At 44.1% G+C, this 25,634-nt stretch overlaps 1 protein-coding gene across 1 annotated transcript; it reads left to right on the top strand.

Moving 5' to 3' along the window:
* Positions 1-1,936: 1,936 nt before the first annotated feature.
* GCH1 (GTP cyclohydrolase 1) lies at positions 1,937-25,634 on the top strand. The gene is made up of 6 exons (XM_061462617.1): positions 1,937-2,301; positions 15,963-16,072; positions 18,272-18,327; positions 21,332-21,363; positions 22,706-22,790; positions 23,369-25,634. The coding sequence occupies exons 1-6, from the start codon at positions 1,995-1,997 to the stop codon at positions 23,493-23,495; spliced, it is 717 nt and encodes a 238-aa protein (XP_061318601.1). The 5' UTR covers positions 1,937-1,994; the 3' UTR covers positions 23,496-25,634.

The following is a 25,634-nucleotide window of genomic DNA, read 5'->3' as shown; positions in this document are numbered from 1 at the left end:
TGACACATACCTGAATTACCTAAACCTAGTAATTCCATGTTTGCAAATGCAGAACTGCTGGCATTGGCTTCCCTGTGTGCAACCTCTGCTCAAACGTACCCAGAAAAAGTGATTTTCTGCACATACACTGAGTGCTCCTAGCAAATAAGCTGGCAACTGCCCTTCTCTCCCCATAAATAGGAAAAAAATTACAATCAACTCCCTCAGCTTGTGTAGTTCAAGCAGTTGTAAAGTCCAGGGTGACTCCAGAGGGAGTTTATTTTCCTCTTTTCTGAGAAAATAAAGGTAGAAAGCACTAGGGAGTGCCAAAATACTTAGATGCCCTTTACTAACCCATTTCTCCTAGGGATGATTAGGTGTCAGTGGTTTGCGGCTCCTAAGAAATGCTGTCCAACCCTTTGAACCATGCCAGCTTGGTCTGGATCCCAGTGAAAGTGGTAGAATATCTTTTGCACTGTGTTGTCTACTAAGGGAACCCAACTAGTTTATATGGAGGATTTGGACATCCTCAGAGGGCTGTGAATGATGCAAGATACCCAGCTGCACCTCGGTGGGCGGCTGCAGAGAAACGGGCATAAAGTTCAGGGCTTCAGCTCCTCCAGTACAGCAGTTTCTGATCCCAGTCAGAGCCTGGGGCAATAGAACCACGGTAAAGCCTGGCTGGCTGCAGGCCAGTGCCGGCTCCTTCATTTTATCTGAGTCATCCTGACTTCTTTCTGGTGAAACCTGTGATCGGAAATGAATGATAAATGTGGAGTGTGTTACTGCTGCTGGAGTTTTTCTCTTTCTTTTTGCTTGTCTTGGTTAAACGTAGCTCTTGTGCCAGAAGGAGATGGAGGAAAACCAGTGAGTTGTGCTCCTCACCCCATCCCTCCAACAGCTCCTTCCCCTCCTTATCTCCCCAGCAATTTACCATTTCCTAGGCACAAGGGTGAAGAATTTGTCCCTGCTGCTTTATGGACAGATCAAGCCTGAAAAGAGGGCTGTGCCCCTTAGCACCTCTGCCATTTATTTTGGTGGCAGTCCAGAAAACATCAGTTACTCCACTTATGGGTGGGGTGACAGCATACACGCTATGCTCAGCTGAACCTAAGACTTGGTTTCTATCTTATAAAATCCCAGATCAGCTTCGGCTGAGGGATCTCCCTTCCAAGCAACCAATAGTTGAACCTTACTTGGGGTAGTTGAACCTTACTTGGGATGGAGCAGAAAGGGCTGTTGGCAAAGGTGAGCTGTGCTCTGTCTGCCAGATTTTCCCAAAAAGTGCCTGGAGGATGGAGGATGTTCAAACCACCACTGGGGTGACATCCCAGTCAGATCTCCACAGAAACCACCAAATATGTGGGCATGTTCCAGGGTCATAGGTGGGACTATGAAAACCCTGGGGCACAAGAGCAGCAGGAAGTGGGCTGTGGAGCTCCTAGGTTGAAAGGGACTGAAACAAAGCTGCCATGAAGTGGTGGGGACTGCCATGAAGGAGGGCAAATCCCTCCCTGGAATCTTTCTGGTGGATGTACCATGCCACCAGCGACCCAAAGCACCCCAGGACGGGTATGGCAGTGTTCCAGCAGCAGTGGGGGGCTGCGAAGTGGAATGCACCAGCATCACGCTGGAGGGAAAAGGACCAGCCCTCCAAGTTGGACAGGGTGAAGGGAAAACGGAGACCGGTGTTGGCACCTGGTGCGCAGGGCAAGGACCCGCACCCCAGCAGGACGTTCCCCATCCATCCCCTGGGGATGAAGGGGCACCCTGCCTGCCGGCATCCCCGCGTCCCCTGGCGCCACCCTGTCGTGGCGGGCTGAGACCGGCCGGCTCATGACACAGCGGGTGACGTAACGGCAGCGGCTGCCAATGGCAGCGGCGCGGGCGGTATAAAGCGGGCGGTTGAGGAGGCGAACGGGAGCGCGGTGCTGGGCTGAGGCGGCGGCGGCGGGCGGGGTCGCTGAGGGCTCCGGGCTCCACCGCAGCGCTCTGCCCGCTCCGTGGCGGCGCCCATGGAGGCGGCGCGGGGCTGTAACGGGTACGCGCGGCAGGACAGGCCGCCGCCGCCCTCCGCTTCCCCGTCGGCGGTGGCCGAGAAGCCGCGCGGGCCCCCCGGCGGTGGCGGGGACGGGTGGCGGGGCGAGCGGCCCCGCAGCGAGGAGGACAACGAGCTGAGCCTGCCCAGCCTGGCGGCCGCGTACACCACCATCCTGCGCTCGCTAGGCGAGGACCCCGAGCGGCAGGGGCTGCTGAAGACGCCCTGGAGGGCGGCCACCGCCATGCAGTTCTTCACCAAAGGCTACCAGGAGACCATCTCGGGTAGGGAGTGCCGCCCCGGGCGGGCCGGTGTCACCCTGGGGAGGGCTCCGGGCGGCGGAGCTGGAGGCTGCTGCTTTCATAGCCGTGGGGCTGGCTTTCCTGCTGTGCTGCTTCGCCACTGCCCTGCCACAGTACCGGCAGTCTAATGCTCCTTGTCATCAGCATTAGGAGTACCTCGGGATCTCTCTGTCCTCTCCTTCCCCCTTTCTAAGCTCTATGCTGGTGAAGTTCACGTTCTGTCATAAACTTCTGTGCTTCTGGTTTCGGTGATCAGAACAAGTGCTTTTATTTCCTTTCCTTCAGCATAAACTTTTCAAGCTCTGGCATAGAAACTTATTGATTTTACTTTCCTCTGTACCCAGCCGAGCTAGGCTGTGTTAAGCGCGGGTAGTGTTTGCTGGCAGGAGGAGGGGAGCTGGGTGGGATTTGTCCTCCCGATCACCAGCAACTCCAAAGGTGTCTCTTGGTTATATTGCAGGGTAAATCTTAATTGAAAACTTCATATTTACATCAGTTTTCTTCTTAGTCTTTCCATTAACGAACCTTTCCCTGCTGGGGATTTCCCTTTTTGCTCCCTCTTACGGTAAAAAGGAAGTTCCTGTTAGAGCATAAGGGAGGCAAATACTGGCAGCAAGGATCTTTTGAATGTGAATAAGGAAGCAGATGATCCTGGTTTGCTCTCCAGAGTGCAGCACTGGTGTGTGGAGCCTGCCCCAGAACTGCATCAATGTGTTGCAGCTGAAAAAAATAAAGCTGTGCTATGCTGATGATTGGCATCGGGGAGCTCCTGCTAGCACTCTGGAGTCTGTTCTGTAAGCGCACTGTGCTTCAACTTGAAGGATGGGTTTTGTGTTTAGTTTCATTTTCACCTCTTCACTTTTAGTCTTCTGAAATCAGATTGCGTACAACTTCCGACATTAACTTACTCAGGGCCAGCTTATACTTGTGCCAATGTTGTGTCCTAGCTTGCCCGAGGAGCAGCTTTTCTGTCTTGGCATTTGCTTTGCCCTTTAAATCAAACCAGGTTTTCAGGTTCACCTCTGAAAATAAGCTCAGTGCTGCAATGGTCATTCTTGTTCCTCTCTTCCTTCAGTCCTTCTGTATGATCTGCTTGAGATGAGGTTCTGTCAGGGTTTTGCGGAATAATCCTTTGTCTACTAGGAATAGCTTCTCATTTGGGAACTGTGTGTGTGTCTACTGCTCTAAAACTCAGGAGGCCTCTTGGCTATCCTGCTGGTCTCTAACACGGGGTTTTTGTTTTTTATTTTTTGTTTTTAGTGATAGTTTGAGTATGAATTTGAGTTGAACCTGAGTGAGATTGCTGCCTATCTTAAGCCCTCTTGTCTTTCTGCCAGGTGTGTGCAGAGCCTCAAGCTCCCTTCACATCTTTTATAGCTTTTTTCCTTCTCCAGTGTAGATTATCTGGGACCTGAATAGTCTGTCCTAACCTCTCACATTTCTGAGTGCAGAGTAGTTCTGGATAGTCCCTACCTCTGAATATCCATGCCTGGGAGAGAGCTGTGTTATACCTTAGGGTAGGAAGTGTCACAGCTGGGTGCAGTACTCTTGGACTGCTCTTTTCTGGGAAATAAAATGAAGCTGTGATACTAACAACATTCCTTCCTCATCCTTTTACTTTTCAGCTACTCACATGTTCTTGCATAATGCATAAAGACATGGAACTGTTGGAACAAGTCCAGAGAAGGGCCAAGAGGACAATCGGGGGACTGGAGCACCTCCCATATGAAGACAGGCTGAGCAAGTTATGGTTGTTCAGCCTGGAGAAGAGAAGCTGTGTGGAGACCTCATAGCAGCCTTCCAGTATCTGAAGGGGGCCTGTAGGGATGCTGGGGAGGGACTCTTCATTAGGGACTGTAGTGACAGACAAGGGGTAACGGGTTAAAACTTAAACAGGGGAACTTTACACTGGATATAAGGAAGAAGTTCTTTCCTGTTAGGGTGGTGAGGCACTGGAATGGGTTGCCCAGGGAGGTTGTGAATGCTCCATCCCTGATGGTGTTCAAGGCCAGGTTGGATGAGGCCTTGGGTGATACGATTTAGTGTGGGGTGTCCCTGCCCATGGTGGGGTGGTTGGAACTTGATGATCTTAAGGTCCTTTCCAGCCCTAACTATTCTGTGATTCTGTGCCAAGCTTTCAGTCTTCCCAGCTTCAGTTGTCTTTACTAGACACAGAAGAAAGAGCTGTAGCTGAAGAACAAGTCAACAGCGTCTAGCAAATTGACAAAAATCAAGTGCACATACACACACAAAACCAACTCCACAAGCCAATAAAAAGCAGTCCTGATTTCTTGTTTTCTCAGGTTTATTTTACAGCTTATTTAGCTCCTTATGTGGAACTGTCTGGATAGGCAGATGTAAGCAGTGATTTGTGGGATGTATTGAGGAGCAGTGTTCAGGTTTACCCCCCAGCAGGCAGAGGGTAACAGACACAATAGCTTTAATTCCCATCTTTCCGTAAAAGGCCTGTCAAGTAGAAGCTTTGTGGTGGTGATTGTACAAATACAGGGTTAGAAGCAAAGACGCCAATCTTCAGCTGGCCACAGCTGTGCTCACAACCCTTGCCACTGTGTAAAAATGTTGCCAGACTGTTCAGCCAGAAAAGTGATGAAGATGAGCCGAGGTAGTGAATGGTAGTATAGCTGCAGGCTTTAAAAATCAGCCTTCTGAGTCTGCTTATCTGCCTTGGGTAGGCAGGAGAAAAGCAATTAGTTTCTGATGGCATTTTAATTTTCCATATACAACAGGAAAAAAAGGTGTAATCTACTCTGGAAAAGAGAAGGCTCTGGTGAGACCTTGAGGCAGCATTTTGGTACCTAAAGGAGCTGACAAGAAAGCTGTAGAGAGACTTTTGGCAAGGGCCTTTAGGGATAGGACAAGGGGCAATAACTTTAAACTGACCAAGGGTAGATTTACATTAGACACCAGGAAGAAGTTCTTCCCTGTGAGAGTGGTGAGGTGCTGGCCCAGGTGATCCAGCGAGGTCATGGATGTGGGTCGGGACAACCCCTAGTATCAGCATAGGCTGGGCGTGAAGGGGTTGAGAGCAGCCTGTGGAGAAGGACCTGGGGGTACTGCTGTACAAAAAGCTGGATGTGACCTGGCAGTGTGCAGCCTGGAAAGCTAACTGTATGTTGGGCTGCATCACCAGCAGTGTGACCAGCAGGTTGAGGGAGGTGATTCTCCCACTCTCTTGCTCTGCTTAAGACCCCACCTGTAGTACTGCATCCAGCTCTGGGGTCCCTAGCATAGGAAGGACATGGACCTGTGGAGTGAGTCCAGAGGAGTCCATGAAGATGCTTATGGGGTGGAACACTTCTGCTATGGAGACAGGCTGAGAGAGCTGGGGTTGTTCAGCCTGGAGAAGAGAAGGCTTCTGGGAGGCCTTAGAGCAGCTTCCAGTGCTCAGAAGCGGTGGGGACAGACTTTACAGTAGGGTCTGTTGTGACAGGATAAGGGGTAGTGGTTTAAACTAAGAGACGGTAGATTGAGACCAAATCTCAGGAGGAAATCTTTTACAATGAGGGTGGTGGGGCACTTTAACAGGTTGTCCTGAGAAGTTGTGGATCCCTAATCCCTGGAAACGTTCCAGGCCAGGTTGGACAGGGCTTTGAGGGACCTAATCTAGTGGAAGGTGTCCCTGTTCATTGAAGGGGGTTTGGATTGGGTGATCTTTAAGGTCCCGTCCAACACAAACTGTTCTATGATCTTTTTGGTTACTGTGTGTCTGAGAATATAATACATTTGGGGCACGGTTAAATGTGTTGGTTACTTGATCTTTCCTGGGTCTTGCCTCTTTGCTTCCCTGACACCTGATTTTATTTGTATTTTTGTACTTTCCATAGCTTTGTAGTGTTGTAGGGAAGTTTACGTCTAAATTCTGACCCTTCATTCAGATTTATGTAACACAGAAGCTGATTCTGTTTTCCAGCTTCTCTTTCATAATGCAGAGTAACAGTGTTCCTGCTTTACCCCTTACTCATCTTTGCTATCTGTGTTCTGCAGCTGGTCAGTATTGTATTTCAGAGCCATTAGTAGAGTTTACTTGCTAAATGTGTAAATCTGTCTCCTTCTGTTCTTTCTAGATTGTCTTTTCTTGTATTAATCCTGGTTTTACTAAAGGCTTCAGCCTTTCTTTGACAAAATCTATTCAAATGTATAGATCTTGCTTCTATACATGCCATACAAAGTCATCAAACTTCCACTGGAGCAGCAAGAATGCCTCCAGTGACTTCAAATTAAATCCACCTAGGGACCAGATTAAAAAATGCTAGCAGTTCACACCTGGGTTTCTGTGTACACCAACAGCCATTCCAACAGAAACCTCTTAATGTGTTGGTGAGGATGGCAGAGCGGACAAGATGCTGACAATATCACTTCTCAATTTCATGCAGTGCTTCTGCATGAGTATTCAAGAACAAGTTTTCTTTTCCAGAGTCAGATTTATCAGCTTCATACTTCTGGGAGTAAATTATATACCAAAACAGTAACCTGTCCTCTTGTTTAATAAAGGCTAACAGCAGGAATGCTGACAGCAATAGCCTTTAGCTTTCTTAGAGTTGGTTCAGGCAATTGCCTGCCACACAAAGGCTAAACTTTGAAAGATTTGTCTCTTCTTTTACCAAAGGCTTAATGTCATGCTTGGAGGTGCTGTCTGTGAGTCTCTATAAATGCTACAAAGCACATGTGTGTGCAGATGCAGATAATGAGTGAATAAATGGAAATACAAGATTGTAGACAGTACTAACTTTGATTCTGAAGTCTTCAGCTTCAGTTACATCTTGCTAAGCAGAGCTAACTGCTAAGTTACAGAAAGCGTCAACTACAGTCAATGTCAATGATGCTAACTTCAAAAGGTAAATCATAAAGGAGTTGGTTCTGATTGTGTAATCCCGTAGGAAACATTAGGCACAGTCTGAACAAGCTGCCTGCATCTACAGTGGGAAGTTAACCTGGTTTCATCATCCATAAGCACTCTAAGCAAAACAGCATATTCATTAAACTGTGTTTGTTGGTAGTGGTGCTAGCTGTTATATGAATGAAGGCTGGAAGACTTTTTTGGTAAGTGTGTTAGTTTTCAAGCAAGTTCTGCTGTCCTTTCAGCATGTTTAACAGGAAAATGAAAATTGGACATACTGGGAGAGGATAACTTCTCTCTCTGAAGCTCTGTGGTTTGAAAGGATGCTTGTATGCTTTATTTCCCTGAAAGCTAAGTGACTCTGCTGTGCAGCTTTTATTTTAAAGCAAGTACTAACTAGTTAGGTCTTACGGAGTAGATTAACTGAACAGTGTGAATGTTGCTTTACCTATGGTGAAAATGCAACCTTAATACTCTTTCCTCATCATCTTGTCTGTGGATTTGGTATTTTGACAGATGAGAACCATGGTGTAAGCTCATAAATTTTCCAAGCTTGCTTAGTTTGCTGTGGATGAGAGGTGCTAAGCATCACTACATAAAATAGACAGGCAGTGTCTTAAACAAACAAGACTGTTTGATCAACAGCACTGCCCTTTGCTAAGAGCTCGAGAGTTACTTTATTCTTTCCCTGGAAAAAAGGTACTGCTAGTTCTCTTTCCATAGATGCAATAGTATAACCTATTAGTAATTCAAGCATCAGCATTATTAGAATCATAGAATAGTTAGGGCTGGAAAGGACCTTAAGATCATCTAGTTCCAGCCCCCCTGCTGTGGGCAGGGACACCTCACACTAAACCATGCCACTCAAGGCTTCCATCCAATCTGGCCTTGAACACTGCCAGGGATGGAGCATTCAGAACCTCCCTGGGAAACCCATTCCAGTGCCTCACCACCCTAACAGGAAAGAACTTCCCCCTTATATCCAATCTAAACTTCCCCTGTTTAAGTTTTAACCCGTTACCCCTTGTCCTGTCACTACAGTCCCCAATGAAGAGTCCCTCCCCAGCATCTCTATAGCCCCCCTTCAGATACTGGAAGGCTGCTATGAGGTCTCCACGCAGCCTTCTCTTCTGCAGGCTGAACAGCCCCAACTTCCTCAGCTTATCCTCATACGGGAGGTGCTCCAGTCCCCTGATCATCCTCGTGGCCCTTCTCTGGACTTGTTCCAACAGTTCCATGTCCTTTTTATGTTGAGGACACCAGAACTGCACACAATACTCCAGGTGAGGTCTCACAAGAGCAGAGTAGAGGGGCAGGATCACCTCCTTCGACCTGCTGGTCACACTGCTTTTGATGCAGCCCAGGCTACGGTTGGTGTTCTGGGCTGCAAGCGCACACTGAAGCCGGCTCATGTTCATTTTCTCATCAACCAACACCCCCAAGTCCTTCTCCACAGGGCTGCTCTGAATCTCTTTTCTGCCCAACTTGTAGCTGCGCCTGGGATTGCTCTGACCCAGGTGTAGGACCTTGCACTTGGCATGGTTAAACTTCATAAGGCTGTCATCAGCCCACCTCACAAGCGTGTCAAGTTCCCTCTGGATGGCATTTCTTCCCTCCAGGGTATCAACTGAACCACACAGCTTGGTGTCATCGGCAAACTTGGTGGGGGCGTACTCAATCCTACTTGCTATTGTGGTATAGCAATGGCTTCTTTCTTGTAGATCAGAGGGTGAGAAATACTGGGTTGTACAGAGCAAGATTCTTGGGGGTTTCTTTCCTCAACCTGTACCCCCCCCATGTGTGAAGCCTACCACGCTGAAAGATGTATTTCATGCAGTGAAACTTTCTCTGGAAACTAGGACTGGGCTTTCCAGGATGATCTCCCCTGCCCATTAATGCTCAAGTAACACCAAGCTCATTTGCAGTTTTGTTCGGAATATAATAGATGTCTTAACCTCTCAGATCTTACCTACTAAAGGCTCCTGGTCATGTTGCTTTTCAAAAGTGTTTTGTCTTCTCTGATTTTTTTTTCTTCTGTTTTGGTTTCAGAAAATGTGAACAAGGGGACTTTCAGCACCTTCTATGACATGAGACATTGAAATAGTTATTGATACATTTTAAAGAGTATCTCCATAACCCTGCTTTCCCACATATTAATAAACCTCCTGGCAGAGGACAACTTCTAGAACCTAATCTTAGCTTCATCTGAGAGTCTGCAATAACTGATCTCTTACAAATAGACTTGAGTCTCCCACAGCAACATGGAAAGTGTCTCATAGGAAAATAAATCTGTACAAATAGTGGCCAGAATTAGTTGAATAGCAATAATGCTTTTTCTCCATCTTCGCTTCTATGATATGTCTTAAATTACACATCTGGTTCACCTCTCATCTGGTAACTGAGGAATTAAGTTTGTTTATGAAACAAATGTTCCTGTTGGAAGCTGAGTATCTGTTTCTAGTCTTTTGATGTGGCAGTGATGAAATCTGAAATATTAGTCATAAACTTGTAAATTCTTCTGTGTCGGAGGTTTCACAGTCAGGATTCTGTTAGGAAGGTGTGTTATAGGAAGGAAGCCACATAGTGCTTATCTGATTTTTCTCTGCAGCTCTTGAAGTCTATTGCCTATTTAAATAATAATGTGGCATCATAGGCTGTGGCTCTTTCTAGAGCTCTTCAAGATTTCTTGAAGCAAATGGAATACCCTGCTTACCCTCTTTCTTATTATCCTGAAGTCACTAAATTTCTGCAGCAGTACCAACTATATGACTGAGTGGTTTTGTAGCCTAATTCTCTTCTTTGTGTGCATAATAAATTCCTGGTACCTTTTTAATACTTGCAATAATTGTTTCTTCTCTGGAATATTTTCTCTAACTACAGTTACCTCTGGTGTCATCCCATGAATAAATAAAATAATTCAGTTTTGACTTGACATCTTACTGCTTACCCAGAAGCAACTGAAAGGCTTTCATAGCAATTTCCTTCCAGATTTAATTCTGCCCTTGTAGACTGTTGATGGTTTCCCTATCACACATTCAGCTGTTAGTTCGTGTCTCCTGCTTTGTTAGTTACATCTGTATTTGGATGAAGAGGCACTTGTGAAACGCATTCAAAGGTGGCTGCCAACATACCCCAGCTGGTTATACCTTATTGGATGGTTAGCCTTTGGTCTCTGACTTATGGCATTGCTGTTCTGGAGTATCCTCCAAACCCATTACTGTTTTATTCTAGGTACCCTGTTACTGGTTTTGTCTGTGTTCCCGAGAGAGCAGAAGGTACCTGACCTCAGCCTATATCTTAGTTTGTCGAAACTAATAGGCATTGCTATGGTGTGACTTGCCACACCACTCTCACAGGATGTCTGCCTCCCTTGGCCTGAACTCATTCCTGATGGCCTTAGCTGCCTGCTGTGACTTACAGGTCACCATAGAGAGCATAGGGGCTGTCAATGACCAGCTGTGTAATGGGTATCGGGAGACTCTTATGTCTCTAGCAGGATTCACGAGCTCAAGGGATCTCTGAGGCTGCCTTTTTTCTGTTGACACTGAACAATCCTCAGTCTGACTACTCTGAAGTGGAGCAGTGAGACAACTTAGCACCATGGGGAAGTACTTTAACTCGTAGAACAGTCTACATCATTCTTCTGTCTCCCAGGCATAATAAAAATGGGACACTTGAAGTGCTGTGAAGCTGATGCAGTGTAGCTCTGCAGAGTGCTGCCATCCTTCATTCCCTTCACCTATTGAGCCATATGCTGGGTGGGCTCTTGTGTCTTTGGTTGCCAGAGGTACTTTTGCTTTCCTGTGTCACATTAAAGCCATGCAAATAGTTTCTATAGCAACAGGTCTTTTTGCTTAGCTCTGACGCAAAATCCTGAAAGGTCTTTCTCATTCTGTCTTCATCCAATTCTGATATTTGCTTTTATCAACTCCTTTTGAAGATAAATGGAGAAGAATTAATTCTGCTGTTTCAGTAGTTAACTTGCTGTAGAGTTGACTAATTCGTTTTAAGAGCTCACTGAAGTTTCTATACCAGGACTTGAGCTCTGTGTTAAAGGCAAAATCAGCTGGAATAATCTGGAGAGCACCCTGACTGTACATAAAATGTTTGGGTTTGTTCCCTTCTTCCCAGCCATCTACTTTAACTTGGATTCTTAGCTTTTAGTTAACATGATATGTCTGGGCTTAAGGACTTCAGCAGTAAATTCCCTTAGCTGTTCTGGGGTGGTGAAAAATGAAAACGGGGATATTTGCAGTCTCCTTTGGCTTATGGGAAGGGCTTGGTAGCAGCACTTGAACACAGCTGTCGCTGATAAAAGCAGAGTGAAGGGAGGTGTGACTATGAGGGACCAAGGGATGATAAATGAACGTGCTCATCCTCTTGCTAGTGGAGGAGATGCTGGTCCTGTCCTACTAATGTGGATGTTTACGTAGGTGCTACTTGGAGGGAGTAAAAGCATTGTTTCATTTGAGAGGAAGAATTTCCTTTCTGTGTTAACAAATAGTCTGTTGAGGACCCCATCTGAGCTTCAGGTGCCTCGCTTTGTTAGGAAACCAAGCTAGCAATGTTTACTTCAAGCCCTCATCCCTCTAAAAGCCCTGTAGACTTTTATGGTTTTGCTTTGAAGAACCTGGTGTCACAGGAGGAAGGGATGGGGAAGATGCAGGTGCATTAAAAAGGCAGGTGAGTATTTTAGAGCTGAGAGACGCAGCCAGTGCAACAGCCACATTGCTCTGTGTGAACTGGGACAACCTGGGGAGGGACAACATGACTTCTGGATCTTGACCAGTGTCAGGAATAAATGCTTTGAGGCCTCTAAATGAAAGAATGGCAAAAGAGGCCTGAATTTATCCTCAGCTTTGTTTCTGGCCTGCGTAATCTGAGGACTTTTTTTCCCCTTCTGTCCTTTCAGCTCTGTTAAATTGTCCAGAACATGTGCTGCAGGATGCAGGGTGAGCTTCTTGGGGCTCTGTTTGTGGCTGTTGCAAATTGAATGACACGCACACAAAAAAGCAGACAAAGTTAGATAAAACTACTAACCTGGCTTCTTCCTTTATGGGTTCTGGTACTCCTTTGCAAGGAGTAACAGGTGCTGACTTAAAATCATCATGCTGCAGGCACAGCTGCAGAGGTTGTGTAGCTGAGCAGGTATCATTTGTGCTCTGGCTGCAATATTAAATCTAAGGTGCAAAATTGGCAAGACTTATATAAATGAGAAACGTGAAGCATCCTCCAGCTCTGTGGTTATATTCTTAGCACATAGATCTGTTTGCTTACACACCTGTAAAGCTTTATTGCTTTAGCCATGAGAAGGAGGCATTTTGTTTCTGAAGTTGCCTGTGTGGTGCTTCATGGGTCACTTAACCTTCTTCTTCCTCCAGCTTTAAAATAGGATAACAGCAGCCTCCATGATACAGCATGGGTCTTCAACATTCCCATGATGGAGTTAGGTTCCTTAGATAAAGTTTGTAAGGACCTATTAATGTATAATTTATATATAAATAAGTGTGCATATGCATGAAAATTAACAAGGTGCTTGGTGACAGCCAGCATGGCTTCACTAAGGGGAAATCCTGCCTGACCAATTTGGTGGCCTTCTATGATAGGGCTACAGAACTGATGGAGAGGGGTAGAGCAGTTGATGTCATCTACCTGGACTTGTGCAAAGCGTTCGACACTGTCCCACACATGTCCCACACGACATCCTTGTCTCTAAATTGGAGAGACATCAATTTGATGAATGGACCACTCGATGGATAAAGAACTGGCTGGATGGCAGCACACAAAGAGTTGTGGTCAATGGCTCAATGTCCAGCTGAAGGCCAGTAATGAGTGGTGTCCCTCAGGGATCGGTGTTGGGACCGGTCTCGTTCAACATCTTCGTCACTGACATAGACAGTGGGATTGAGTGCACCCTCAGCAACTTTGCCGATGACACCAAGCTGTGTGGTTCGGTTGATACCCTGGAGGGAAGGAATGCCATCCAGAGGGACCTTGACATTCTTGTGAGGTGGGCTGATGCCAACCTCATGAAGTTTAACCATGCCAAGTGCAAGGTCCTACACCTGGGTCAGAGCAATCCCAGGCACAGCTACAGGTTGGGCAGAGAAGAGATTCAGAGCAGCCCTGTGGAGAAGGACTTGGGGGTGTTGGTTGATGAGAAAATGAACATGAGCCGGCAGTGTGCACTTGCAGCCCAGAAAGCCAACCATATCCTGGGCTGCATCAAAAGGAGCGTGACCAGCAGGTCGAAGGAGGTGATCCTGCCCCTCTACTCTGCTCTTGTGAGACCTCACTTGGAGTATTGTGTGCAGTTCGGGTGTCCTCAACATAAAAAGGACATGGAACTGTTGGAACAAGTCCAGAGGAGGCCACAAGGATGATCAGGGGACTGGAGCACCTCCTGTGTGAAGAGAGGCTGAGGAAGTTAGGGCTGTTCAGCCTGGAGAAGAGAAGGCTGTGTGGAGACCTCATAGCAGCCTTCCTGTATCTGAAGGGGGCCTATAGAGATGCTGGGGAGGGACCCTTCATTGGGGACTGTAGTGATAGGACAAGGGGTAACGGGTTAAAACTTAAACAGGGGAAGTTTAGATTGGATATAAGGGGGAAATTCTTTCCTGTTAGGGTGGTGAGGCACTGGAATGGGTTGCGCAGAGAGGTTGTGAATGCTCCATCCCTGGCAGTGTTCAAGGCCAGGTTGGACGAGGCCTTGGGTGGCATGGTTTAGTGTGAGGTGTCCCTGCCCATGGCAGAGGGGTTGGAACTAGATGATCTTAAGGTCCTTTCCAGCCCTAACTATTCTGTGATTCTATATATATGTAGATATATATGAGACTTCATGGCTGAAGTACCTTCTGTTATAGCTTTAGCCTTACGCTGTGTCACACATTGTCATGACTTTGAATGAGACCATACCGTGTTTGATTGTTCTGAACAGTCTGCTTTGTGAGTGTGCTGACATAAATCCTTGTCTAACATTGGACTCTGATACACTCCTGGCAAGGCTAGTATGAGCCAAGCTGTGGTCTAATAACAGCAGCAGTCATTCTGGAGATGCTCTGTGGCTCTGTTTGGATTTTGTTTTAACAATGCTGCTCATAGTAGCAGGTTTTGTGAGAGCTGTTTGCCTTTCTGCTGTAGAAATGGTACACCTGCAGAGTGCTGCAGGAGGGAGCTAAGAACCCAGACAGCAGTTCTGTCTCCTCTTCCCTCTCCTCTTCGCCTGCTCTGTTTTGGATTCTGGCTATTCCTGCTGAATTCATAGTTATACCACTGCATGATGCTCCTTTGTAATCGGAATTCTTGCCCACTTGGTGTAAACTAGGCTTTGAAATTTGAAGAACAAAATCATGAGCCTTTACAGAGTTGTTTCCTGGGCTCTTTCATGCCCCTTACTCCTGCTCTCTGACCTGATCAAAAGCCTTCTTGGGTTCAGCTTTGCTGTCTTGCAGGTTGCCAGCCATTCCAGGAAAGAACATGCATCGCAGGCAGAACATCTTGCGCACAGTTTCCAGGGTTACCTGTGTAGTGCTGATAGCAAACAGGAAATTAAAATGCTCCATGATGATGATACGTTATCGACAACAGATGGTGGCCATTAGGTGTACGTGCATGTCAGGGGAAGGCATAAAGGCAAGTAGAGCAGACATGACTATTAGATTTGTGTAATTGCCACTGCAGATGAAGCAGGGCAGTCCCTGAGCAAATGGTTCCTTCTGGTCCTGGTGTATGTGACTGGTTCCTGAAAGTAACTCTAAGTGTCAGTGTGTCTTCAAGCTAAGTTGTTTGCAGAGTTCCTTGCCCTTCTGTACAGCTTGTTCTCTTGCTATTATCTCTCATCTCTCTCTTCTATACAGCTTTTCTCTCTTGTCCTTCAAAAGGCTTGGTCTCTTCAGGCTGTTCTACTTTTAACCTCTCCAAGCATGGTCCAGCTGCCTGCAATCTTTGTGAAGACTATAGTGATCTGCTGTAACCTGTGTCAGGATTGCTGGGGGACTTGTCAGAGGATGCTAAATCTGGAAGATCAACTGAGGATCTGTCCTCCTAAATTTTGATGCTAGTGAAGTGTCACATTATGTATCCCTTTTCTTACTGAGCTCTCTCTTCTTCCTTCTGTCTTTGTGGGTTTCTCCACTTCAATTCTGTTAACTCTGAGGTGCAGAATTAGGCCGGAGTATGCATACACATGCCTTCTCTCAGTTTGGGGCACAGTGAATTGCTCCCCCATCTGTGCATACAAATCTGTCTCTTCAGCTTATGTCTGTGCCTAAAGAGCTGCTGACTGGTGTGCTTCAGGATGAAATAAGAGTATCTTAGTTGAGTGCAAACCCTCCTTGAAAGCAGTGATGCTGATGTTGAAGTGTTTGAAAAAACTGCTGTGATGGTTTAGCTTTTCTCAAACCTCAGGCTCTGCCTTGCTCGTGGTATGTGGAAGCACTAATGAAAGCCCATTTTGAGGCGTCCTCTCCTCCTCTTAACATGTCAATAATTCTGCTTAGACTCATTCTAATCTGGACTCACACTATTATTTAAATAAAACACTACAGGCTGACTTCTGGCGTAGCATGTAAGTAGTTTGACATAGCACTGTGGCAACTGTATGACCATATGCAAACCGAAGCGTACTTCAGATGTTACTCTTTACTTGCCTCCTGTATCCTAACCTTTGACTCTGTAGTACTGGGAAAGCTGTACTCTTGCTACAAGACTTCTCAGATACTGGCTTGAAGAACCTTCCATGCTTCTGTTTTAATTTTTTTTTTTTAATGTGAATCTTTAATTTCAGATGTTCTGAATGACGCCATCTTTGATGAAGATCATGATGAGATGGTAATTGTGAAGGACATAGACATGTTCTCATTGTGTGAGCATCATCTCGTTCCATTTGTTGGAAAGGTAACTCTTCCTCACAAAACAAATGTGGGAATATATGATAAAAGACCTAAAGTACATGTAAAAGACCTTTTGTAGCTGTAACTACAAAGCTTTTAAGGCTTTAAGTATTTACTGCTTACGGCTATGATTCTGGAAGTTAATCTTCAGAATACAAATAAGAAAGACCTCCTTAATGTGAGTTTTATTTGAATTTAAGCTCCTAAAATATAATGCTCAACTTTCCCTAGTCTATGTAATCTAATGGTTTCTGACATTTAATATCAAAGCTCTTCTTCATGAAGCAGCAGCAAGCCTTGAGGGCAGACATCTTGATATTAAAGCAGCTCACCCTGCACACTGGCTCTGCCACGGATTTAGCTTCTGGCTCAGAGCTATCTAGTGCACGTTCACCTCGGGAACCCCCTGTGCGCAGAACAAGCTTCTGATTAGTAGCCCTGTCTTAAATAAATAAGCCCCGTCAGGGAGAGTGTGGTCAGAATTGACTAGCAGGAGGGTACTTAGATTGGGACTCCCATGAAAGGGACTGGTGTTTCGGAGGGTGTTGAAATTGTGACGCCAGCAGCTTTAAAAAGTAAATAAAAATTCTCAAGTTAACCACTGTAAACATGATGAAGAGTTCAGAGTGGGTAGTCCCTTCAACATATTTTAGCCTCTTCACTCCCCTATCAGCAGAGAAGGATGGAGCTTATTCTGATCCATCTGTTATATCATAAAGTACTCACAGGCCAGGGAGTAGCAAATGCTTTTGTTGTCTATAAAATTCAGTCAGTACCACATATGTTCCAAGTAAACTGTCTTCCAAAAATGCAATACCTGAACAGAAACCAGCCTTTTATTTAGTTAAGTCAACTCAATTTCATCTGCTTTTTCTCACTGTTAGTATTTTATACTGGAAATCAAGGTAACTTCTTTTTCTGTACAAGCTTTCTATTTTGCCTATTATCCTCTTTGTTACTCCTGTGGCAATATATGCATTCTTTTTACATCTAGCAGTTTAGCCTGTGTGGTTTGGAGAAATCTCCTCGCAAACACCGAATCGGTCCTGCTCGTATAATGGTCTGCTAAATGACTTGGTATGCTTCTAAATATTCTCAGACTAACCATTCTCCTGTTGGGTACATCAAACAGGCTGCAAATGCCTACCAGTAGGTCTTGAATTTGCAGTTCTATCTTAAATGAAACTAAGAAATTCTCAAAAACACTCAGTGGGGAACAGGATTCAACATTTGCTTCTAAGTTATGTCTCTCACTTTGAAATGTTTCATGTCTTTTCAGGTGTCAGTAGGTTGATTACCCAACAGAAGTGATAGGAATGAGCATGTTAGCCAGGTAATTAGGTGCATTGTGGTACCTCTGACTGCAGATACAGCAATACAGGATTCTGAGATGGGGCCTCTCGGCAAAGCACTAAGAATCCTACACTGACACTCACCTACTGTATCTTGGCTAATCTTTCAAGTCTTTGGTACAGTGACACAATGCTGGTTTATAATCTGTTATAATTGTAAACTCACTTGAATTCAGAGCCTATGCTGCTTTCTAAAACTATGAAGCTAAATGCCTTTTCCCTCAGATACCTTTGTATCTGAGCATTTTTCTACTAAACTTATTCCTACTTAGTGCAACTGTGTTTAGTGTGAATATTCAGCAAATCCATACTTGAGTAGGATGGAAGTTGACTTAATTGCAGAGTGATGTATGGTACTACTAAAGCAGGGGAAGAAAACCTTGAACAACAGTAAGTGCAGCCTGACTTTGGCAAAGTACTTCTTGCCATTAGAACTTTCATTGGAAGTACAATCCCTTTCCCTCCCACTGCCTAAATCCATTTTAGGTTTTGAAAGAAAAGCCATGTTTATTTTATATGAATAGTGCTGTACTGAGTAATAGACTTCTTTTTGTACCCAAATGTAGTAGCATTCCTGAACTTGGAACTCTTCAAGAGTTGTGATCTTTCTATCCCTCAGAAAACTTAGCTATTCTTCACCAGGACACTGACCTCACCAGCCATTTGTAGTCTCTGTTAGCTCCACAGTTTTTCAGGCTTGCATGGTGGCATGTTCTTCCCACATGCTAAGACTTCTGAACTGTTCCATAGTTAGTTCTGGAAGAAATGCACATCTCATTCTCTGTGCATGAGTTTCATATGCATTTGGAAGTGTGGTTTTGGTTCTGTTAATGGTTTGTTCTCCTGTCTAGGTACATATTGGCTATCTTCCTAACAAACAAGTACTTGGCCTCAGCAAGCTTGCTAGGTAAGTGTTAATGTAATGAAAGTGATCCTAATTTGTAGAAAGGATTCCAAGCTGTGCTAACTGTGCTAATCTTTCTAATCTGGTCCCCCTGTAAAGCTCAGCTCAGTTTGTGTCCTGGATTTGGATTTAGACCAATCCTCAGCATTATGTTTTTTGTGGAGAGGACAGATAAGTCTTTGAGCTCTGTGTTAATTCACATCAGTTGGCTGTAGTACAGTTGTAGTGCTTTTGTACATGCATCCGAAGCATTGGTGTCTGCCGGAAGCACTGACAAAAGAACAACAAAGAATTTGGTCACGTTCTAAGGCAGGCCACAAAAACCAGTGGGGGTCTCTAACTATTTGATACTTGTGTGTATATCGACTGATAAGAACAAAAATCCAAAACTTCCACACTGCAAATGAGCACACTTTATGGATAGAAACTGAATCTAAAGCTTTCATCTGCTGCCTGACTTCAGATAAATTTGGCTTTTCTTTCTTTCACTCGAAACCTGATGAGAGCGCCTAAGAAACAAAGCAGTTATGATGGACTTGAGAAATCCATTTGTTACACAAAATAGCTTTTCCCTCAGCTTTTTCCTTTGGATCAGTTGTTGCACTGGATCTTGTTATAAAGTAATGCTTTCTAGTTCTGGTGAGGAAGGGGATGGTAGATCCCTTCAATAAGCACATTATGGGGACCAGAGTGGAAGTGTTTCTTGAGAAATGAATCTGAAAAATTGGCTGTAGTTCAGAAAGTCCACATAGGCTTTGCTTATGCTTTCCGATATGTCTGTTAATCTTGCTGTAGTTCCAGTAACACTAATGGGAATTAGCCTTGTAAATCTGCATGCCTGCTGGGTTTTCTTAGCAGGTAAGAAATGGGGAGATATGACGTTATAGTGTTTTAAAGTCAGCCAGCCCTGTTCTGTGTTCTGCTTGCACAACAGTGAAGTTGGAAGTGGAAGGACCCTTGGAGGTCACATCTTTGTTAAGGTAACAAATTACAGGGAGGGTATCTTCTTGTCTAGTGCTTATAGGAGTTGACTTTTCTCTGATTAAAAAGCTGAAACAGGCAGTTTGACATTTAAATTTATTTTCTTGCATGTTCTCTGTGGCTGTACTTAACTGCTGAAATTGTAGGATGAGATTCTAAGACCAGCACTGCAGTTGCTGGGCAGAAGACTGCCTTCTATACCTGCTTACACTTGGAGATGTCTGTGTGGCAGTTCGTGGCTTGTGTGTTGGCTGGCACTCATGTGGCTGGATCTTTTTAGGTGGTGCAAGGGTTTATTTGAATTGGATTTCTGAGAGTGAATATCCTTGCTGAAGAGATTGTCTTTAGCACTTGGCTTCATTTCTGTAGGGCTCGAATGCAGGATTAAGGATCACATTTGTAATGTGCATCTGTTGATTTGTGCTTGTTCTGTTCTGTTGTTACTTCTAAGCTGCAGTTGTAAAAAAGAGCTCGAAACTGTTTTTGGTGATTTTTAATGCAAGTGGCAACACAGTGCTAGAAGTGTACAATTTTCCTACTATTTATTCTCATAGAAACATGCATGAGTATGTGAAAGGCTTCCTGCACTGCTTGGAAGGTTAAATCTTGCCTCTTTTTTCAAGGGTAAGACTCCTGTATACTGCAATAACGAAAAGATTAGATTCTTGTATAACAAAATGTTCTCGTTTCTCACTTGCTTTTGTGTGCTTACCATGAAAAGATTGGTGGGCCAAATAGTGCTTTCCTTTTGTGCCCTACATAATGCAACCAGTGTTCAAACAAAGATTTGTGATGCTGCTGGTACTGTAGGCATAATCTTTTGTAATAGGATTAGCCTGATATGGTGAGTTTCTGTAGTTGTGGATGACCTGCATTCAGTAAGCAAACGTATTTCTTCGGATTTTAAGTTCAGGCTTGAAAATGTTAATGCAAAGAATTGTTTTTACATAAACATGCTTACAGGACTTCTTATATGTAACAACATCATAAAAATATCTGAGCATCAGTTTGTTTCCTATCCATATATTTCATCTAAATATTATGTTGCTTTGTTTAGAATAGCTGTAACACAACCATTTCATTTCTGGAGGGGAGTCTTCAGCATGTAATTCTCTCTCCAAAGCAGCAGGCAAGTCTCATTGTCAGAAATGTTTCTTGTAACTGATGCTTCAGGCTGCTAGCCAGTGTCTGCTTTTTGTCTAGCCTGATGAGACGGGTATTGAAGCTTTCTGTAGCAACTTTACATGGCCACTTGATGTGCAATTAAGCATTTGAGGTTGGCATGAATAACCCATTGATTTACAGAGCAATTATAAGACTTTTTTCTTAAATGTGTGGATTACAGGACTGTGGCAATAAATGTGGCAAGTAGTATCACTTGCATTGCCCCACAGATGGCTTAAACTTGAAATCATGTTCGAGGGGAGTATTAGGGTTATTCTTGCATTGAAATGTGAAGGATGGTGTGGCATATGGGTGGAGAGTATCTGTTTTAAATAAATGCAATTCTGTCTCATTGTTTTTGTTACATTTACGGTTAAATGCAAGAATCCAAAGCATTTCTTGCTTAATTTCAATAGCCTTCTGGGAATCCCAGTATCTGAATTGTCCTTAAAACAGCATTTGGTTTAGATTGAAGCAGAAGAAGGTAGTCTGACCTCAGTTCAAGGGTTAGCTTTCAGGGAGTCTTTAGACATGGATTCCCATGCAACTGTGTAATGCAGGGGTGTGGTGGTACAAGTAATTCAAAAGTAACAGCAAATAGAAGCAGCTCTAAGAAGTGAGAGGTTTGCCTCTGAAATACCCTTTGGGTAAGAGGAACCTATCAGTAAACACAGGGATGTGCTGAGGGATATCCTGAGGGATGTCCTGAGCAATGCCGGCCAGGGCTGAGCAGCAGCATGGTGTTGCACAGATTTCCAGGAAGGACACAGATCAGTACAGTGGTCTTGTTTGGTAGTGTCAAGTTAATAGTGATGGTCAGATAGGAATAACTATAACATTGTCTTTTTCCCTTCTCTTTCAGGATTGTGGAAATATACAGTAGAAGATTACAAGGTAAGCAGATGAATTTTTGGCTCTGTTGTGTGCACTTCTTTGCCAGCCAGCTCAGGGCACTGATAATTGTACATGGAGTACGGCTGGGCAAATTTTAGTGTAACAAAAACCACTGTGTTGTTGAACAAGTGTTTCATCTGTCATCTCCCTCAGCCTCTGCATTTCCAGTAAAGTGTAACATCTGCCCATGAAAATAGTTGTAGCTAGTAACTGATTCAGGGGGTAAATGTGCTACAAGATACAGCTGCCAGGAATAACTAAAGTAGTTGGATGCTACTGGAGGTGAACTCTCCTACAGATAGTTTGAGAGATGCCTTCGAGAATTCTTGTTTGAAGAATCATAGAATATCAGATTTGAAGGGATCTCAGGGATCATCTGATCCAACCTTTCTAGGCAAAGCATGACCTAGACTAGATGTCTCAGCACCCTGTCCAGCCAAATATCAAGTGTCCAGTGCTGGGGAATCTAACGCTTCCCTGGGGAGATTATTGCAGTGGCTGATTGTTCTCATTGTGGAAGATTTTCCTCTTGTGTCCAGTTTTGCATAGTGGGGACCAAAACTGAACACAGTATTCCAAGTGTGGCCTGACAAGCACTGAGTAGATGGGACAATGACATCTTTATCACTGCTGGTAATGTCCTTGTTGATGTAACCCAGCATCCTGTTGGCTTTCTCAAAGAGATGAAGTAAGAGCTGCCATGTCATGGGCTGCCTGCCTGCTGTCCTTGAAAGTGGAGGAAGCTGCAGGACCTGAGACCTTGGATTTGGCTGAGCCTGCTCTCTTCCTGCAATTAAATTTACCCTGTTCTTGGTGACAGAAGTCTCGGTGGCCATTAGGTGTCAGATCAGTGGATAGGGAGTGCTAGAACTGCAGGAACGTAAGCTTTTCAGGACAGTAGGTTCCCTTAATTTGCTCATTTTAAAATCTTCATTTCCTTTTCTTAGAAGGAGAAATTGTGTGCAGGGAAGGAATAGTGTAGCAGTAAAACCAGTGAACAAATATGTTAAAGTTCAGAGAAAATAGAGAAGCAAGAAAATCTAACTGCATAGTAGGAAATGTAAACTGCTGTAACAAATCACGGTAATGCAATTCCTGCAAAGGTATAGTGCAAAATGACTTCCAGTATTAACAAGCAAATAAAAGGTCTGTTCAAGGATTAAAAACATAAAAGAGGATTTGGTACTAATAAAATTCACTTGGGAAGAGCAGTACTTGCATATGGGTGGTGAGGAACAGGCATGCTTGGAAGAGAGGATTCAGTGTTGCTGTCCAGATAGTGGCTGTGCATGGAAGCTGATCAGATTTAACAGTGCTTCTGAACACCGTGTTGTACTTTCAGTCCAGGAACGCCTTACCAAACAAATTGCAATAGCCATCACAGAAGCCTTACAGCCTGCTGGAGTTGGAGTGGTTATTGAAGCTACGTAAGTTACTCTGAGCTGTTCTGTGATGGTGTATGGCCTGCATGTGATTCCAGCTGTGTGCTGCAGAGCTGTTGTGTGTTGCCTCTTTGTGGTAGCTGTGTGCCATCCTTCTTTACGAAGCAGAGCGCATAACAACAGCAGTAATAATCCTTGCCCATGGCCCAGTGGGTTGGAGCTATTAAAGTGGGTGCCTACCTGCTCTGCTGCAGAGATGTGGCAGCTGGCAACGTGGTCAGCTGTCCCAGCTGCACTAGGTCTGTGCTCTGCCTCAGTGCACCTTCTGCTTCCTCAAGTAGAGCAAAGCCTGGAACTAGCAACAGGCATGTCCTTATCATCAGAATACACCTTAGAAAGGTGGGATTTTTCATAGGATTGGAGGGGGGAAGGCAGCACTTGTGGGCTGGGAATTTGACTTTCTGTTCCATAGAGGACAGCTGAGGTACTACTGGCAGATGTCCTTTCTGGATAGGGAGGTTTTGTCACTTCCCCAGAATTTAATGTGACCATGTAAGAAACGTTTGTGGGATTCTTTCTTCTGAGTATGCCTGATTTATTCACTGCCCTCTCATTTCTTCTAGGCATATGTGTATGGTAATGCGTGGGGTACAGAAAATGAACAGTAAAACAGTTACCAGCACAATGTTGGGAGTATTCCGGGAAGATCCAAAGACCCGTGAAGAATTCTTGACACTCATCAGGAGCTGAAACTGTGTTATTCTCTAAATGCACTCTGGAGATTTTGTCCAGTGTCACTGTCTGTTCTTACTTATTCTTACATCTCACTTTTAAACTAAATTGTTGTGAATTGTTGTCATAGTCTTTGTGCGGTAAGAGACTTCTGATGGCAAATGAAAATGTAATGATGAGGTAGGCTCCTCCTGGATTTCCAGTGAAGCTAATGTCACAGAATTACAAGCAACAAATAGGGTTTTGGAAATGTTTTTCATCCACAATGCAGAATATTCTGCTCTCAGGAGAAAAGTGGGGCTTGGGAGTGAAATGGATATTTATAAAATAGTTATGTTTATTAGAATAAATGTGGAACAGCGCAGAAAATGATGGAAAGGCTGTGGGTCCTTGTAGGACCCCTATGCTGCAAATACTGCGCCTCTGCTGAAAAGTATGGTCCTGAATTCTCTCTGACTATATTTTATTACAAGTCCTGCAGCGGCTGTTTAAAAATCTGGATGTCTGTGTTATACCTCTTTGAGATGTTTGATGTTCTCGCTAGTGGTGTTTGATGTTCTTGCTAGTATTAACCCTCCTTTTCTGTGTGTGTTTTTTGTTTGAGAAACTTAAAACACGTTTGTCCTAGCCTCTTAACGTGCAGGGATTTAACTTCTAAATTATTTGGGGCACATTCTTATCTCAGTATATACCATTTTATGCACCTTCTTATCTGTGCCTGAGAATCTCTGATCACTTTTAACTGTTAGTTTCTTACTATTTTTAAGCAAACTTTAAGAGTGGGGAGGGAAAAAAATCCAGTCTGTGAAGTGCTAAGAGATCCAAAGAGGTTTTTAATGATATTATATTTTGAGCTTTCCCTCTTGGATTTCTGTGGGTTAGAAGCTAAAAGTAGCCTGGTAATCTGAAAATTAAGAGTTCAAGCTTGTCAAGATTTGCATCTCATAAATGTTGGACCAAAGGTAAGCACTGAAATCCTGAACACAGCACCCTTGTACCTCTTCTGCTTGACAGCCGGTCGTTTCAGGGCAAAGTAACCTGAAATGACAACAACTTATTTTGTAAGAGCAATTGAGAAAAGCATTTCCAGGGCCATCAAAGTGAATTCAACCACATTTTTTTCTGTGTGGCAACTTCTGTATGTGGCAGTATTGGTACAAAAGGTTCAGTCAGCTGGACTTGGCTGAACTTCTTATACTTTGTTACAGTTTTAATGGCTGTTTTGTAACTCTTAATTGGGAAAACATGAGGCACAAATGAAAACCACCCTTCCCAAACTAAGCACAGGAGGCAAAAGTTAGAGAATAAAATGTCAGCCAGGGTGTCGGATGCTCACAGAGAAGGTTCCCATAGTGGTATCTGCTATGCCGAATATGAATCCAAGATGTTCTGTATATGAACCTAAAAGACAGTTCCTGGTCTGGCAAGCTCCATCTTAACCAACATTCCTGCCTCTTGCTTCAACCCGTGTTGGAAATTGAATGAAAATAATGTCTGGTCAAATTTCCATTGGGCCTAAAGAAGTTTCAAGAACAACCACCTCATGTACTTGATTACACTGATTTTACCTTGATGACCTTCACAGCATTATTGGGAAAAATCTTTTGTAATATCCTCTGTTCTGGATTCTGTAGAGTTAAGTACTGTAACAGTGTTTGTCTGCTAGTGTAAACAAGCTGTGTTTGCACATTTATAAAATACACTAACTCTATGGTATTTGTTTTCCTGAAGTGGTTGAGAGCAGATATTGCCACTTTCTGCTTCAAATACCCAGCTGAAAAAGCCTTAAACCTTTCTTGCCTGAGGTTCAGAGTAGAACTCTGTCTTTAACTCAAAAACAGGAAAAAGAATTTGAGGACCAAAGGGGCACACACTAGTATATTTGTTTCTCTTTGCTTGCTTTAGTTTGGAAATTAAGTCTCTGTAAAACACTGTCTTGCTCCTGAGGTAAGGGAAAAGTTGTGTTTTAACCCCTTATCTCTATTCAGGATAAAGTTCGCATTGCACCACCACTGGTTTTTATTTCCATGTGACCTATAGCCCTTAAACCATACCTCTCTCTACTTGTGGCCTTGGATTTTGCTCACGTTGTTGTTGTAAGATTTGGTGCATTTTTTTGAACATTAGTATTGTTCAAATACACAAGCTTTAACTACA

Source organism: Pezoporus flaviventris, unplaced genomic scaffold (assembly GCF_033815535.1).
Source record: "Pezoporus flaviventris isolate CSIRO_AGI_PZ_B2104156 unplaced genomic scaffold, CSIRO_AGI_Pfla_v1 ptg000035l, whole genome shotgun sequence".
NCBI lineage: Eukaryota > Metazoa > Chordata > Aves > Psittaciformes > Psittacidae > Pezoporus > Pezoporus flaviventris.
The sequence above is the reverse complement of the archived record's forward strand: the minus strand, read 5'-3'. Positions and strand labels throughout refer to the sequence as shown.

What these genes read in the sequence shown, in the direction of transcription:
- GCH1 (XM_061462617.1), top strand. Translation starts at nt 1,995, where the DNA reads ATGGAGGCGGCGCGGGGCTGTAACGGGTACGCGCGGCAGGACAGGCCG. An exon ending in CTACCAGGAGACCATCTCGG is followed by an intron (nt 2,302 to 15,962) that starts GTAGGGAGTGCC and finishes CTTTAATTTCAG; the next exon opens with ATGTTCTGAATGACGCCATC. An exon ending in GGCCTCAGCAAGCTTGCTAG is followed by an intron (nt 18,328 to 21,331) that starts GTAAGTGTTAAT and finishes CTTCTCTTTCAG; the next exon opens with GATTGTGGAAATATACAGTA.